Genomic DNA, 17,855 nt, shown 5'->3' on the forward strand with positions numbered 1-17,855 from the left:
CTCTTTATCAAGAACCATAGAGATTCCATATGCATACAGCTGACATGTAACTTAAAGATGAGAACATTGGGGTAGCTTGCCCTCGGTCACAGAGCTAGATAGTGATAGCCTAGAACCAGTTTCAGGTTTTCTGATTCTGGAGTAACTACCTTGGAAGTGCATTCAATTTTTCTAAACAAGTGTCTAAGAAAGTTGTTCACATTTGAGATTTTTCTGAAGTTTGATTTTAAATTTAAGCTATCATGTTTAACTTTTCTCCTTCAGGCAGGCCTTCTGTCATTGGGCACACAGAGCACCACAATGGTTAAAAAAGAAGCAAAGACATGAATAGGTGCACATTGTTTTCATACCACAGATGCAAATTACCTTCACTACGCACCTTTGAGCTATACATTTTATTGCCATTTATTTCTAATAGATTCAAATCGCTTTACCCATGAAACAGCATAGAAAGTAAGCAGACAGAGCTCTCAGTGCCTGTATTCTGCAGTCTGTAGGAAATGTCTCATAGCTATTGGAATTCACACAAGACTGCATTTTAGTATGAGTAGCTGTTCCCTGACACTGTTTTTGATGCTTGAGGCAGAGTGTTTTTACAAAATGGTCTAATGTTCAGTGTATGAATTTTTGAGATAAGAGTTTTTTGTTTTTTTCTTGGAGCAATGAAATCTGAAAATCAATGTCAGATGGAAATCTTAACTCTAAGAGTTAGGGAGATTGGGGGAAGAGCTTTAAAATAAGTGTGAGTTTCAGCAGCCAGACTTGGAAAAGGTGGCAGTTATCGCAAGTGTGAAATTCATGGGTGCAGATGGTGGATGAAGATAGCCGAGGAGGGACTGCTGCTCTAAGTCTCTAGACCCAAATTGGGAAAGTCCTTTCGATAAAGGAAATATTTCTGACCTTTTACAACAATCTTCAACACAGGTTTTGCTGGATTCAGAAATTCTTAAGAAGTTATAGCTGATTGCACAAACATTCCAATTGTGGCACTTGATAAAAATATTTGATATAAAATATATCAAATGGAGAGTGAGAAGAGTGTGTCACAGAGAAAGGAACTAAATGCACAAAACCATTACTACTTCTGTGTCAATTATTTCACATTTAAAACCTTATTTAGGACAATAGTGTTCAGGTGAGCATTATTTCCCTCAGCTAAAAATGAGATTATGCGTGTATGTTGAGCTTGGTCACACTAAGAGGTATGAATACACCGGGCTCAGTGTTTGTAATGTGACGTAGAACACCTCTGTTTTAATTAACATTACCAAATGTAGTCAGAGCAAAATGGTAACATTGTCTTGGGACTTTCACAAAAAAAGGAGAGAGGTAAAACCAAAACTATTTTGCATATATCTTGATTTTTTTTTCTTCTCTTTTCTGCACTTATCACTGATTAAACTTAAATGTAACTAACTAGTCAAGGACCTAATTAAACAGGATTTGACATATTCATTTTACTATACATACTTGAATTTTTTTGTTCATGATGTATTATATAGTGATATTACCCATTAACTTTTAATAAATAAATGTATTCAGTACTTAGAATAGGTATTATAGTTGATATCACCATTTAAATTAAAATAATAGTTTGCCATTTAGTTATAATGCATGTTATATTTGTGAGTAATAAAGGTTATTAATTTAATAACTTTTCACTAATAATACTAAATTGATTTACAAGCCAGTTTATTTTTGTTTTTTACTTGATAAGAACAAATTTTTCTAAACAAATGGGACTACATCAAACTAAAATATGTCTGCCTAGTGAAGGAAACTATCAACAAAACAAATAGACCACCTACTTACTGGATAGCATATTTGCAAATGATACATCTGGTAAAGGATTAATATCCAAAATATATAAGGAACTCAAATAGCACCAAAAAAATCCCCACAAACAATTCAGTTAAAGAAGGGCTAGAGGACTTAGTTATTTTGTCAACAAAAAATGTAGAAGACAAACTGACATATGAAAAGATGCTCCGCATCACTAATCATCACAGAGATGCACATTAAAACCACAATGAGATATCACCTCCCACCTGTCAGAAAGGCTATCTATCTATCTATCTATCTATCTATCTATCTATCTATCTATAAAGAGTCAGGGCCTGTCACATCTGAAACAACTGAACGGTCAACCGAACAGGCTGAGTGGGGTGACAAGGCCGGCAGGGGGGTCAGTGAGGGACGACCAAATGACTGAGCAGCAGGCTGCGTGGAGTGACCAGGCTAGCAGGGGGGTTAGTGAGGGATGGCCAAACGACTGAACAGCAGGCTGCATGGGCCAACCAGGCCAGCAGGGGAGGCAGTTTGGGGAAACTAAGCTGGCAGGGGTGGCATTCAGGGGCAACTAGGCTAGCAGGGGGGCAGTTAGGAGTGACCAGGCCAGCAGAAGGGGACAGTTAGGGGAGGCCAGGCTGGCAGAGGGGGGCTGTTGGGGGGTGACCACGCCTGCAGGGGGGGCAGTAAGGGGCGACCATGTAGGCAAGGGGGGCAGTTAGGGGAGACCAGGGTAGCGGGACTGCCAGTTCAGGCCTAAACTGGCAGTCAGACATTCCCCAAAGTGTTCCGGATTGGAGAGGGTGCAGGCTGGATTGAGCAGACACGCCCCCCACCCCCCAACCCCATGCACAAATTTCATACACCGGGCCTCTAGTCATCAATAAATCAACAAATAACAAGTATTTGTGAGGATGTGGAGAAAAGGAAACCCTTGTGCACTCTTGGTGGGAAAGCGGATCGATGCAGCTACTCTGGAAAGCAATATGGAGTTGCCTCCGAAATTATAAATAGAGCTGCCATATAATCAGCAATTCCATCCTTAGATATTTATTTAAAGAAAACGAAAACATTAATTCAAAAAGTTATATGAACCCCTATGTTTATTGAAAAATTACTAGTGATAGCTAAGATATAGATGGAACCTAAGTATTCATCAATATATGAAGATAAAGAAGAAATATTATTCCACAATAAAAAGATGATTTTTTTCCATTTGCAACAACATAGATGAGCCTAGAGGGTAATATGTTAAATGCAATGCCAGACAGAAACTTCTTTCCTTCCTTCCTTCCTTCCTTCCTTCCTTCCTTCCTTCCTTCCTTCCTTCCTTCCAAAATATCCCACAAATATGTCAGAGACACTGTTATATTATATGCTAAATTCATCAAGCTGAGCATGTAAGCATGTTTCTTTGTGTCTCAGATGGTATAGTCTAAGGGTCGTGCTCTTATATTCAGTACTGTATAGTGTAAGCAGTGCTAAAGTAAGATATGTTTAAGATTCAAGAAGAACACATAACAGCAGCAATTTAACCTAATAGAGGAAAATGATCATAATATTAACGTGAGACTTGAAGGAGTCCCCTAGGTGAATGATCAGGAGTGGTGTGATATGGTGGTAGGTTCCTCAAGTAGACTGCATGTGTGAAGGCCAGGTGTTAGGAGAATACATCACAGAGTTGAGAAATTTTCACTGGCTGTTTTCTCTTTTCAATCAGAATTCTTTCCTGGTTTCATTATCAAGACCTCATCATACTTCAAAATGAAAGACTTCAAACTTTACATTACTTGTTTAATGTGATATCTACATACATTTCTAATTATTGAGAACAATGACAACATAATATTTCTCAAAGTGTGTTTAATATACTTGACTTTAACATTCATAAAATGTAATTTTAAACTTAGATATGCATATTTATAGATATATTGTTTACAGATTTGGATATATATATATATATATATATATATATATATCAGAGAGGAAGGGAGAGGGAGAGAGAGATAGAAACATCAATTATGAGAGAGAATCATTGATCGGCTGCCTCCTGTTTGCCCCCGACTAGGGATCGAGCCCACAACCCAGGCATGTGCCCTTGACCAGAATCAAATCTGGGACCCTTCAGTCCACAGACTGATGCTCTATCCATTCAGCCAAACCAGCTAGGGCATAGATTTGGATTTTAAAATCAAAGTTCATCTATAACAATTGCACATGTACTATATGTGAATATATAATTATTAGAAAAAAACAAATCTGATGTAGGGTTGCACCTTTATATAGATGTGTAAATCTGATTTTATAAATAATAAGAAATAGCCCCTTATTATTAAAGACAATATACGTTACTGTTTTCCAGAAGCTAAATAAATGTATTTGAATAATGAACTCCACTGGAAATTCATGGAGAACTTTTCAGTTGAATTCCCTGTATTCAAGCAACAGATATAAATGAGCTGTCAAATTTTCCAACAGCTCAATATATTTTTTTTTCAATTAGTTAACCCTATATAAAGGATGGCCATCACCTTCTTCTACTTTTTATTAAACATGTTCTGCCATTTCTTCCTCACCACGAAGCTAGTGGACTTGGTTTTATCCGTAGGAAGAGCTGCATTTGACAGATTTGCTGAGGGTGTCAGCAGTGGTCGCAGGCTTGATGGACCTCACTAAAACTTGTTGTGTCTCAGCTCCTGCTAATTAGTTGTTTGAAGCCATGCTGTGTGCCACAGGCATAAGCTTGTCACCAAAGACATCTTTGCCATTCAGAGTGACAGCTGTGGCGCAGCTGTTTGTGGAGGGAACGGAGTATACAGAGAGAAAGGGAGGAAACTTTTAAATAAGTGACAGCCATAGTGTCTTTCACGGAAGGATCCTGAAGATAATAACAGAACGAGCAAAATGTAGAATATAAAGAGGTGTAAATCAATTACCTGGTGAATCAGCATGGAAACCACACATGAAATGACAATAAATAATACCAGACTGGGAGAATGAGAGAAAAATACAGCTACCTCATAGTTTTTTTGTTTGTTTGGTTGGTTTTTTAACTCAACTAAATAGTATTTTCTTGTGGTTAATACAGGCAGGCATTTGCTTATGGAACTAACATAGAAGTGTGGTTTTCAGTGGATTCTGCACATCTTTGGGTAATAATGAGGAAGCCTGACAGAATGTTTCTTATTTCAACTCCTCTAGAGTACATGGTCACAAAATTTATTGGGATGCTATATATCACAGGATACTGAAGAGAATAAAAGTTGGGAGGAATAAAAGTAATACCAATATATGTGAGAGGATTATAGAAATGGAAAATATAGAAATTTAGTATAGGAAGTGATAACTTCTTTAAAAATGTATTTATATTAAAATAATAATGAATGAATTATTTTATACTTATTGATGCTTGAGAACTAAAAGATCATTTTTAAATTACTATTTTAGGATTTGGAAATCTAAAAAAAATCAAAGTATCTATTGTTAGAAGACCATATTGACTAATTCAATTAAATCAGTATTTTTCACAAAAGCATTTCATATCATAAAATACTCATTCTAATTTCCAAATATTCACTAATAATGTTTTATAGAGAATACCTAATATTTCATATAATAAATTGAGTTGTCTGAATATATTGTAGGATTTGTAAATATGTTCTAAATTATGATGTAAGTTACATAAATTCTGATAAAAGATTTAAATTTGAAATGGATTTTTGGATGTTTTGTATATTTATATAATATAAATATCACTATTTATAGACATACCATGATTTAAAGGAGGACTTATTAGATATTGCTTGGTATATCACCAAATTCTGGAAGGAAAGGTGATAGAATTATAGCTACTCTTCTTATCTGTTCTATAGTACATAAAATCGTAGATAGATACAAGAATGTTTTACCTATTTAAAATGTTTTGAGGCACTTTTTTATGCAAAAGAAAAATAATGCAAATAATATAAAGTACATAATCTCATCTTGGACTGCATTTTAGATTTTGTTCTAACTTTATATAATTTTGAGTTTTAAGATATTAAAACTTTTAAAAATAGAAGCATTATAGAATCTCTCTAATTATTGAGGAGGTGTTGTCTGAACTTATATTTTTTCCTCTAGATAGTTCAAACAATGTCTCTATGTTGTGTTGCATGCATTACATATTGATTAAATACAGAATGAATTAAGTAGACCTCTTTCAATGTCATTTTACTTCTTCAATTTTAGAATTATAGGAAACCTAGAGGAGCATTCAGTGACTACCGCATGTCATGAATGGCATAGATGGATTCTGGGCTAGAACCACCAGGGGAGCCATATCCAGCAGGTCAGGAATGGAATCTGAATCTGAATTTTTGAAAAAAAATTATGAATATCTAATGGGTTTTATGTGTAAGGTGAACAGGATGACTGAAGACAGGTTTTAAATATTGATCAGTAAATTAGGTCATTAGTAAATTAGTGTCTTGCAATTTGAGTATCAGTACCAACTTTTTCTTAATAGATAGGAAAAGAGCAGAATAGAAATAATTGTATAGAATTGAATAAATAGGTTATAACAGAATAGATTGAGAAGACAAAGAAAGGAGATCAAGAAGAAAATAGAAGAGAATAGAAATATTGGAGTGGATGGCATATCAAGTCATTAAGTATTATTGTACATATCACTTATTTCAATTGTGTATGTTTCTGTAAGTTTGAGTGTTTATACTGTGTCTCTATGTAAAATGGATGGCTTATTATCGGTCACTGTCAGAGTTTGAAAGCCACTGTTCATAAGTAGCTGACACATACCACTTTTAATTCATTAACGACTTCAAAAATGTTTTGATTATATTAACTGAATGAACAACTCTTCAAGGTAAAATTTCCTATAACTCTGGTTTATAGTTGAATAAAGGAGAGCAGAGAGAGGCAAATGACTTGCACACTGTTACACAGAAAATAAGAGGCTGTGGCAACATTCACCTCCAGAGAATCTAGTATAGGTTGTGCTCTTAGCCACTGTTCTAACCCTTCTGACAAAGATGGTGGCAGATCCAGTATTTGTGACCAGCTTCCGTACTCACAGTATAATATAGCACTCTTTCACTTCATCAGCTACTGCTCCTGTTAGCCTAAATCCCAATCACAGGTCAAAGTTTATTAGCCTCATGGATCATTTGTCCCATAAAATGTTCCTTGCAAAAAAAAAAAAATACATATATATATATATATATATATATATATATATATATGTTTAAAAAGTTCTTTCCTCAGTAATGCATCTTGGTGATTTATAATAGGATTAATGTATAACTGCACTTAACCAATTTTAAGTGAATAAATCTATTAAAATATATTTTAACCCACTCACTGATAAAATAACTTGACTATAAAGTCATATTCAAAGAATACCTATTAATATATCTCATATAACTAAATTTTAATAAATGCTGGCCTATGTCACCTATAGGCCAATATTAATTTTCTGAAGTTTAAATTAATACTCTTAACATTTAAGTAAGACCTCAATTTTTAAAATATGATACATGTCATAAAATAAAACAAAATGAGAAATGAACATGTGATGACAAACTTTATATATGTGTATATTATCCACACACTTGTTATCAAAGTAAACATATTATTTATGTATGTATGTATGTATATATGTATGTATGTATTTATTATTTAGTTAATCCTCACCCAAGAATATTTTTTTCATTGCTTTTTAGAGAGGGTGGAAGAGAGGGAAGGGGGGAGTAAAAGAGAGAGAGAGACATCAATTGGTTGCCTAGTGCACGCACCCTGACTTGAGCCAGTGATCAAACCTGCAACCCAGGTATGTGCCCTTAACTGGGAATCCAACCCTTTAGGGCTAAACATATTTTTTTTAATTGCTAAATCCACCTTGCTTTTTAGACAAAATATTTGATGATATATGACTATATTTACATATGCCTATTTTTCAAATAATGCACTTTAAAGAACAGAAATTCACAAACTTTCATATTGGTGTTAAATTCCTGCTTCTTTTGTCATTGTTTTTCATTCAATGTGTCTGCTTTCTTTTTGTTTTTTTTTATGTTTGATTTTTAAAACAATGAATGTATCTTATTACATGTATGATATCTTCTTTTTTATTTCTGATAAGATGTTTTAAAATAAAAATGAAGCTAATTTTTTAAGTTTCTATGTACTTTACAAAATAATAAAAGCCAAAGTCAGTGATATGTTGAATAAGCACTACAGTACAGTGAAAGATGACAGAATAGAGTTTAATTTTGGGTGGTAGACAACTCTCACTTCTTGTCATTAAGGCACAAATGTTTGAGTTTTATATATAAGGACATTTTCTGAATTTTAACATATAAAAATTGCTAAAATTTTATATTGGTCAAAAGTATATTCTGTAAAATTTAAGTATTGCATATATATATATATATATATATATGAAATATAATTTCAGGTTGACTACTAATACTAAACACTAGCCCGTTAGATTTTAGATTCGTAGGGTAATATGAAAATAGAAGAAAATTTATTAATTTATTACTTTCTCAATATATTTTACTATTTAATATGCCACACTAAATGTCTACATCTTAATATTTAAATAAAGTAGGGGACTGCCATTACATGCAACCTTTCTTTTATAAGTTTGTTCTCTAACTGCAGAAGGTGGCTGGTTCCTGATGCCCAGGAGTTACACTATCCCAAATAATTTCATTCAGGGTCAGCTAAAGATTAAAAAAGCAGCCCAAAACAACAAACAACGCACAATGCATGTAGTTTTGATACTGCTTTCTAAATTAATGAAATTCATACTTTTAAAATAGGTATTATTGTAGCCCTGGCCTGTTTATTTCAGTGGTTAGAGCATCAGCCTGTGGATCAAAGAGTATTCGGTTCAATTCCTGGTCAAATCAATTGAAAACATATCTTCAGCTGAGGATTTTATATATATATATATATGTAAATCTTTTTTTAATATATTTTATTGGTTTTTTACAGAGAGGAAGGGAGAGGGATAGAGAGTTAGAAACATCGATGAGAGAGAAACATCGATCAGCTGCCTCCTGCACACCCCCTACTGGGGATGTGCCCGCAACCAAGGTACATGCCCTTGACCGGAATCGAACCTGGGACCCTTCAGTCCGCAGGCCGACGCTCTATCCACTGAGCCAAACCGATTAGGGCAAATATATGTAAATCTTTAAATAAACTTTTATGTATGTGAGTTTAGCCCACATCAATAAAAATTTTTAAAGCATTATTAAATGAAAAAGGTTTATATTTTTTTCAAATTGATCCCATAGCCTTCTACTATCTAATAGCTCTATTTTATGGATGTACTGGGCCTTATGCACGAAATTTGTGCAAAGGGCTTGTCCCTTGCAGCCCCGCCCCAGTTTCATCCAGAAGGTTGTCCAGAAGGTCGTCCAGACACTCATTCTGCTGTTTGGTCTAAATAGCATATTAGCTCTTTATTATATAGGATATTTATTTCAATATTTTTGACCAATAGGCCAAACTGCTTTTAATTGCACTTTTTAGCTGAATTAACTCTATTTTGACTTGAATGGGCACTTATGACACAATAGCTACTTAAAACAAATGGATAATATTAAATTTCAGCATATCTCATTGACACGTAATTTTAAACAACTTGTAGACATGCATTTTACCAATGTTTTGAAAAAATTTGTATTATTTTCAAAGTGAGATCTGGTTTGCTTACTCATTTAATGGGGTTATTATTATATAAGACATTTACCAGTTGAGTCTGTGGACGTAAGAAACGTCCAAACCTGTGGAGAATTTTTATGAGTTTATTTGAGCCAAACTGACAGCAATTGCTGGGAAGCAACATCTCAAAGGACTGAGAAAATGCTCTGGAATCTGGCAGTTTTGCACCTTATTTTATACATCAGAATCAAAGGGGAAGACATAAAAGGGCTACATGAAATCCGCTGGTGATAGATTAGGGAAGCTGGAGAAAGCAAAGCAGGGAAATCTCTGAGCCTGGATAGAAAGTTAAACAGACACATCCTTCTTTTACATTGGTAGGTATAGGATAGTTAACAATTAGCATGTACAGCATATAGAGGTGATGTGCAAGGGAACAAGAGAATAAAGAGTGTTTCTTTGGTCTTGCTCTGCTGGGAGATGGTGCCCTGAGAAGTCTCGAAAAGGGGATCACACAGACATTCCAAAGGCATAGTATGTAGGCAATAGATATGCTCAGTTAAGGTAAAGGTTGACCTTTGTCAAGGAAGATACTGGCCTAGGGCATGGCTACCTGTCCCGAATTGCCTTGGTTAGGATGTTTTAACTTTAGACCATCCTATGTGGATACCGGAGGTCTCTGAGTTTGCAAGGCCACCATGCAGGCCTCCCCTGAGCTTATTAGTATGTGTTACCCTTTTTATCCACAAGACCATGGAAAACCTCTGCTTAATATGGGAAAGAAAAGCAAGAACATTTTGAGTGAGTCTAACCCTGATTCAGCATGCATCTACAAAACACATATGGGGAGTTTCATCGTAAGTGAGACAAACGCTGAAATAAGGAGAGGGAAATTTAAATTATGAACGGGGATTAAAAAATAGAAAAATTCTGATAGCATACAGTGTAATGCTATGCAGTAGTGAAAAGAAGAAACCATTGATGCATGTAATAACATGAATGAATCTCCACAGTATTATGCTAAGTGAAAAAAAAGACATAAAAGTCTACATAGTGTATGATATAATTTCTATTACATTCTGGAAATGGCAAAGCTATAGAGGCAGAACTCAGATTAGTGGTTGCCAGGAGCTGTGGCCTAAGGGTGACGTAATAACTACCAATGGTCTCAGAGGAAGCTTTTGAAGTGAAAAAGCGATTCTGTAACATGGTTGTAGTTGTAGTTTGTCAAAGAAAAATTGCACTGGATAGAGTTAAACAGGCAAAGGAGAGTTTATTCAAGAATATCAACCAAATAACTTATATGCATATGCACAGACAATAGTGTGGTGAAGGCCTGGGTGGGGAGTTGGAGGGGAGGTGCAGGCTAGAAGTGGTCAATGGGGGAAAAAAGGGGACATCTGTAATACTTTTAACAATAAAGATACATTTTAAAAAAGAATATTGCAATGGGGGAGAGGGATGGAACTCAACTCCTTTGAAACAGGAGCAGGAGAGTTTTTAAGCATTGGGAAATAAATAAGCCAGTAGGAAAACACTGGGAAATGTTAGGTGGTAGGTTAGTGATAGGCCAATGCTACTCATCAAATTTAGGCTCCTCACCTCTCACAGAGACGAGGAGAGATGAACGGTCTCCATCTTGATGAATACATTTCAGAGGTCTTTGAGAAAGACATTTCTGAGTTGTAAAACTGGCAAGAAAGGAGAGTTTCATCTCAAAAGGGCAGATACAGAATTTACAACTGCAAGGAGCTTTTTGTTTGTTTTTAGCAAATGCACTACGGAAAGGGAAGCTAGTGCCTAGACTCAGAAACAAGACTGTAAAGTTTAGTCAAGCTAAGGAGAATGTTATGGCCACTTAGCCAGGTTCCATGACTTTGTCTGTGTGTAGATTTCATAGAACTCTATTCCTCAATGGGTTAATTTCACTGTATGCAAATTATATCATCATAAGCTCAAAAGATCTGACATTTAAAAATGCAACTATGAAAAAATGTCATCACTGGTGTAGAATGAAAGCAGTAGAATCATGATGTCATAGAGAAAGGAAAAAAATGACATTATAACCTCACAGGAAATACTAGTAAGTCCCTCTCTCTTCCATATATGGAACGTCAAACATCTTTTATGAATGCCATGGTAATTCATACATCTAATATATGCACAAGATAGCAGGCATCAACTCAGAAATACAAAATAGAGACCCTAGTTGCTATAGATAAAATGTTTACTTGCATCTCTTTATGTTTACTGAATTGTTAAGAAAAGCAAGAAGCTCTTACCCCAAAAGCATATTTGCTTAAAATCAACACACTGGTATATACATATGCTATACCACACCTACTATTCCAGCTTCAAAGAATTGGAGCCATTGTCCTCTTCTTTCAACAACAGCTGATGTACACAGTTACGATGAAAAGCATCTCAGCAGGAGAGAACTTTGCTTTTTGTCATGTGCCTCTTTCTCAGAAAGCAACAGTATAGTGTCAGGGAAAAGGAGAGTGTTTCTATATGTTGACGGTTATACTGCTGACAGCTTTATTTTAATTCCAGACCCAGAGAATGTCTACTCTCCTTGTAGTGATGATTGGAGGGCAAAGTTCTCATTTCCACCAGGGAGCAAGTGACAAAGGGCAGGCCTAGATCCACAGCCCTGGGATACCCAGGGCACAGCGTGCTTTCTGCATCTTGCTAACAGGATGCACTCGTTCCCTTCTCCCCTCCCTTTAGTCATTTCATTGAAAATACAAAAGGCTCATTTAGCAGCACTCCTCGGCATAAGCACCGCGAACCAATCAATCAAAACAAATACTTCTTTTCTGAGGCGTCCTGGTGACCTTGAGAAGTGTGACAAATGACTTAAAGGATGGAACGGACAGAAGTTTCGGGATAAACCAGAAAATTATGTCCTGCCGCATGATGAAGAGAAATAAAAATGGAGAGAGCTAGACATACGCTTAGTTTAAATAAGACTCGATAAATTCTGTAACTGCTGTGTACAGCCTTGGCCCTAGATCAGAGGTGCGCAGCCTGCACAGCAATCAGGACTTTCTCAATAAACCTCAGCCTGTTATGGTTCTCACCACATTTACTTTCCCAATACGATAGTGCTTTACAGCTATCTACTCGATTACGGCCAGAGTTCCTAGCAGTTATTGATAACCACACCACAGACCTTATATCTCCACCAGCAGAGGCGGGAGGAGGGCAGTCAGCACAGTGAATTTCCTACCCTGGATATATCTCCCCGAAACAGGAAGCTGATGACTCAGTTCTACAATGGAGCTGTGATTCTCACTGTGGTGAAACTACTTAGGTCATTTTTATTTTTAGCTCCCTGGCACAATTATAGAAAAGTATTGTAGGAAAATCACATCTTCCATGAGGAGGAGTCCTCACAGCTTTTAAGAGGTTCTAAATGTCGGGGGAACTCATAAACACCACCCAGTGCTGTTTTGGGTGGGGAAATGGAAGATAAAAATGTGTTTGTTAAAAGAACAAAGTAAGATTGCAAGACTGTTTCAGTTTATCGGTGCCACGCTCCACCCTCTCTTTCTAAACTCTGCCTTGCATTTCCTTTGCTATGGCTGCTACAAAAACCCGCCCTGTTCCCAGGACCGCCTGCCTCTTCAGAATCCACTCTCCGTGATTCAAGTATCTATTTCCTGCACGTGAGCAGAGCTAAGTTAGGCGAGCGTATAGTTTATGAGAATGACAATTTTGAGTAGCTACTTTCCCACTTCCCTCACTGTGACAGAAGTGAATAAAATGAATTAGTTTTATAGCCAGAGGTATTTGCGAGCTGACTTCAGTAAAAACATGTCACAGTGATTTCATATGTCAGAGTGACTTCAATACCACAAAATATGGGCCAAAGTTTCAGAGCGCTCTCTATATAATAAAAATGTATCGTTATTAGCTACTTTGGGCATGCAATTACTCCTTTATGTAAAAGCAGTATTATGACTTTTAGGTATGTAACCATTGAACATTTAGATATTATTGCATAAAGAAAATAACATCTAGATTCTACTATTAATGTTTTTTAGTAGTTTTAGCAATATGGGTATGCTTTTACTTCTAAGCCAGTGACTAGTTTACTTAAAATACCAGAGACGATGTGAAACAATGATGTGAATACAAGATGTAGGTAATATTTTATAATACAACTGTTACATAATAGTCAATTCTGATACAGTTTTAGTCATTAGTATATTAGTAGTAATACAATTAGTACCAAAGTAAAGCAGTAGCTAGTATTAAGAACACTTTCAATAACTTTTTATTTTTATGAATGCATGTTATTTATGATGGCGCTCTACAGTAGCAAGTCATTACAATCCTTATTTAAAAGTTTTAAAAGCCTTTATTAACATCCCTCTACTTATGCTTTCTTCCCTACTTATGTTTGTTAAAAAGTGTCTGCTGTAGAAAATATAAAGTAGCCTTTCTTTTTCCCATGGCAGAATACACTTCTTCGTTTTTGATGCATGAGCAGGCGGTTTGGTTCATTAAGCTCGGTGGCACCAATAGTAAACTAAAGAGGAATGAAAGGAAGAGGAACTGAAATACCATCAGCCCACTAATGATACTGGAGCTGCTCAGCTTTATTGGGAGACTGCCCAGACATCCACTAATAGAAGTCATGGCCCAGGATGTGAACTTGGTGTTGGAGTGCCAAAACTACAAGCCCAGAGAAAAAGCACTGCCTACAAGGATGTCTGGAATAATTTAAGGAATTATCTAGATTGTGTGTGTGTGTGTGTGTGTGTGTGTGTGTGTGTGTGTGTGTGTGTTACTCTGTTTGTTTGTGGGAGAGAGAACAAAACAAAAATAAAATAAAAAATTGAAGGAAGAAATATTTAATTACTCAACACAATATTGAATGAGGATAGCAAGGATAGCAATTCTATCACAGGGGTATATGTATCTCAAGATGCATGAATTAGAGAATATCTCAGTGTCACTTTTGGATTTAAAGAGTGTAGTTCCTGTTTGTTAAACAATTTCGAATGAATGTGTACATTTTTAAGAAGGGACTTGAATTCATGGCTCTTCAGATGACCATACACTTCCATATCGCAGTGCTACTCAGGTATTTACTAACACTCACTTATAATAATTAACACTATGATTTCTTTTATAAATGAATAGCATTCTTCCCAGCGTGCCCCTGTATATAAGGAAGTGTACAGAAATGTGCCCTTTGAAACGGGGAAAAAAGCAGATTCTCTGTTCAAATTGGGCTCATGCCCAGTGTGAACAGGGAACCACTCAGCTGGGGAAGGCAGCTTCCGTGGCCTCTGGTAACACAACCCCCTCAGTGGCTTTGCCCAGACACTTCCAATCCCGCCCAGCTGCAGGCCCCGGGGAACACCTACGTGGTCCTGAGTGCACCCTCACAGCCCCATCTGACTTCAATTCTGCTTACATTTTGTGCAGAAAAAGTAGAAAGTTAATAAATAATGGATCCCCCTTGCACCAATTTTTCCCTTCCTTCTTTCGTAAGTCCTCAGAGAGAGGTAAACCTTTTGAAAATAGCTCAGGTGTGCTCTGAAAAACACAGACCAGAGTTTGGGCTCAATGACATCTTTGCCCTTTAAAAAACAACACACCTAACACAGAAATCCCTTTTATAAGTTTAATGACCCAACATAGGCAAATGAATCAACAGAGCTGGAAGAGTAAGAAGGGGTGGTTTATAATTGGACTGGAGTATGTGCTGACCATTTAAAGTAGGATGAGAATGGCTCCATGGTGGAGAACTCACTGAGAAGAAAATAGTATAAAGTTTTAGGATACCAAAAGGATACTATAGGGGTAGAATTTGAAAAGTAGAGAAGAAATGGAAAAGTCTGGCAAGGTATTCTTAAATAGAAATGACTTTCTGAGAAAGAAAAGACTTTTATGAGAAGGAAATATAAGCTCTTCCTGGGTTTAAGGTGTTCACAGCCCTGCAGAAATCTCCCTGTACTCTCACAGGTTGTAAGGAATTATGTTATACGATTCCTCCAGTTTATTTCAATTATTATTTCTGTGTACTTCAAGGTGACTATACAAGAGAAATAAACGATGCTTACCAACTAAAGGACTAAAAGGCCTTGATACAAACCAAAACATCTCAGAGTTGAGTGGCTTTGGCTAGTGAATTGGAATACTGGCTGGCTGTCAATACCGTATAAATGCATAATCCCTGTTTTTACTTAAATACTCTTTCCCTTTCTTACCTAATAAAATATTATATTTGGGATTCTTTTCTTATGCTATCCTACTTTTCAGTTTCTCCTGCATTAAATGTTGAGCCCAGGAACTTAATATTTTTCAAAGATATTAACAAAAGAAACACCTTGAACCTTAATGTTGATTAAGCACAATCTTTTAATATTCAATTTAATATATTGCTCATAGACAATGCATATATATTTTCTGAGGCAATCTTGAGATAATGATTTTATCCACTTCTTAACTTCTACATCCAAGTTTTCTAGAACTTGAGACATCCTGCACACACATCACTTTTGCAACCTAGTTTGAAATACATCCTGTGATGGGGCCCATAAGGTGGAAGGAGGGTGGAAGGTGAGATAGATTCAGGCTGACATATCAAAGAATGTCTCATGGAAGAAGCAGGATCTGAGTACAGCATTAGAGAATCGTAGGAGAACTACCAGGTGATTGGAGTGCTAATCAGGAAAGAATTCTGTGGGAGCACTGCAGTCTAGACAAATGAGGGAGCGAAGTGAGGGGTGAAGAATGAGAACATTTAGGGAATTAAGGTACAGGGAATACACTGTAAGGAGACAGAAATTTTTACACTTGATTCTAGCCAAAAAGTCTGAGAAGTGAGAGAGATAAATTGTGATCCATTTTATTGCTGATATGAATTTGTAAGCCAGAAATAATCTGACACTAATAACTTATTGAGATAGGCAGCAATAGAGTGCAAGAAATGTTTTTGAGAGAAACAGCATGTAGCCTGTCATTTTTTCTTAATTCACAAAACTTATAATAAATGAATTTCCTCCTTCCAGGCAGTAATGTTTTGGGAGCTGGGAAGAAAGGAGAAATTGAGAAGAGAAAGCATTTTTTCCATTATGGTGATGTGGCATATCCCCTTTACCCCCCCCCCCCACACACACACACACACACACACTTCTCCTAAGGCATCCCTTCTGTTTGATGAGCTGCAACAGTGTAAACTCGATCAATCCACAGAATCATTTATTTTATAGATGCTCTGGTCAACTATCATTATCATGTTACCTAAGAAAAATATTAGAATGAGAGAAAGTCAGTTTAGCTTTGGGATCCTTTACTTATGCTCTCCTTCCTTTAACCTTCTCCTCATAAATGAGCATAACCACAACCAACCTACCCTGCCAACACACACCCAGAACCAAATCAACCAAATTCACTTGATACTTTTGATATTGATTGCAGACATCTTAGCTCACCTAGTGAGTGCAGGATATTACACTTACATAAATTAAGAATCAGAGACAAGCATACAATAAATAACAGTGATGTGATAGCTACTATATTGCAGGTGCTATGAGAACACAAAGAAAGAAGCAACTAGATTCTGATAGAGGTCAGGTGAAAGAACCAGTAGAAGGTGACATATAAGATCTACCTTAAGCCGTAACCGGTTTGGCTCAGTGGATAGAGCTTCGGTCTGCGGACTGAGAGGTCCTGGGTTCGATTCCGGCCAAGGGCATGTACCTTGATGGCAGGCACATCCCCGGTGAGGGGCGTGCGGGAGGCAGTTGATTGATGTTTCTCTCTCGTCGATGTTTCTAACTATCCCTCTCCTTTCCTCTCTGTAAAAGATCAATAAAATATATATATTTTTTTTTAAAAAAAAAAGATCTACCTTAAGTGATGATTCGGAATTCAGTAGGTGAGCAAGTAGAAGCAAAAGCCCTCAAGGTGGAGAGGGCAGCAGATTAGAGGGGAGGGGATCAAGGTTGATCACGCAGTAGGAACTAGTCATCTGCAGAGCCCTGAACATCACTTCCCAAGAGATGGTGTTCTGGGGAAAGCAGCAACAAACAAACAAACAGGCCCAGCAGGTGTGGCTCAGTGATTGAGAGTTAACCTGTGAATCAGGAGATCATGGTTCATTCCCTGTCAGGACACCTGCCCAGGTTTCAGGCTCAATCTCCAGTAGGGATCCTTCAGGTAGCCAATTGACAATTCTCTCTCATCATTGATGTTCCTATCCCTCTTTCCTTTCCTCAAACAAAACCCTGGTATAATAACAGTAAATATTTAAAGCTCCAGAAGTTCTGGAGGACTTCTTTACCCCTTCCATAAGCTAATATGTTTCATTACTCTGCCATAGACACTGTCATCATTTCAGGAGCCATCTAATGTGACTAGTGTTCCATAGA

At 36.6% G+C, this 17,855-nt stretch overlaps 1 protein-coding gene across 5 annotated transcripts in view; it reads left to right on the forward strand.

The window, feature by feature from the left end:
- Nucleotides 1–17,855, forward strand: part of PCDH9 (protocadherin 9) — a 944,108-nt gene that overhangs the window by 357,192 nt on the left and 569,061 nt on the right. Inside the window, exons 5-6 of one of the 5 annotated variants that reach the window (XR_013995530.1) lie at nucleotides 6,019–6,118; nucleotides 13,929–14,283. The exons of 3 other annotated variants lie outside the window; for them this stretch is intronic. Coding sequence is in view for 1 of the 2 variants with exons in the window: in XM_081083305.1 (XP_080939431.1) it covers nucleotides 13,929–13,949 (21 nt within the window). In the remaining variant the exon portion in view is untranslated. Of the gene's footprint in view, nucleotides 1–6,018; nucleotides 6,119–13,928; nucleotides 14,284–17,855 lie in introns of those variants that run through there. One more of the 5 variants, XM_081083305.1, reaches the window with a different exon arrangement.

Source organism: Myotis nattereri (genome assembly GCF_964212035.1).
Source record: "Myotis nattereri genome assembly, chromosome: 2".
In the NCBI taxonomy this organism is placed as follows: domain Eukaryota; kingdom Metazoa; phylum Chordata; class Mammalia; order Chiroptera; family Vespertilionidae; genus Myotis; species Myotis nattereri.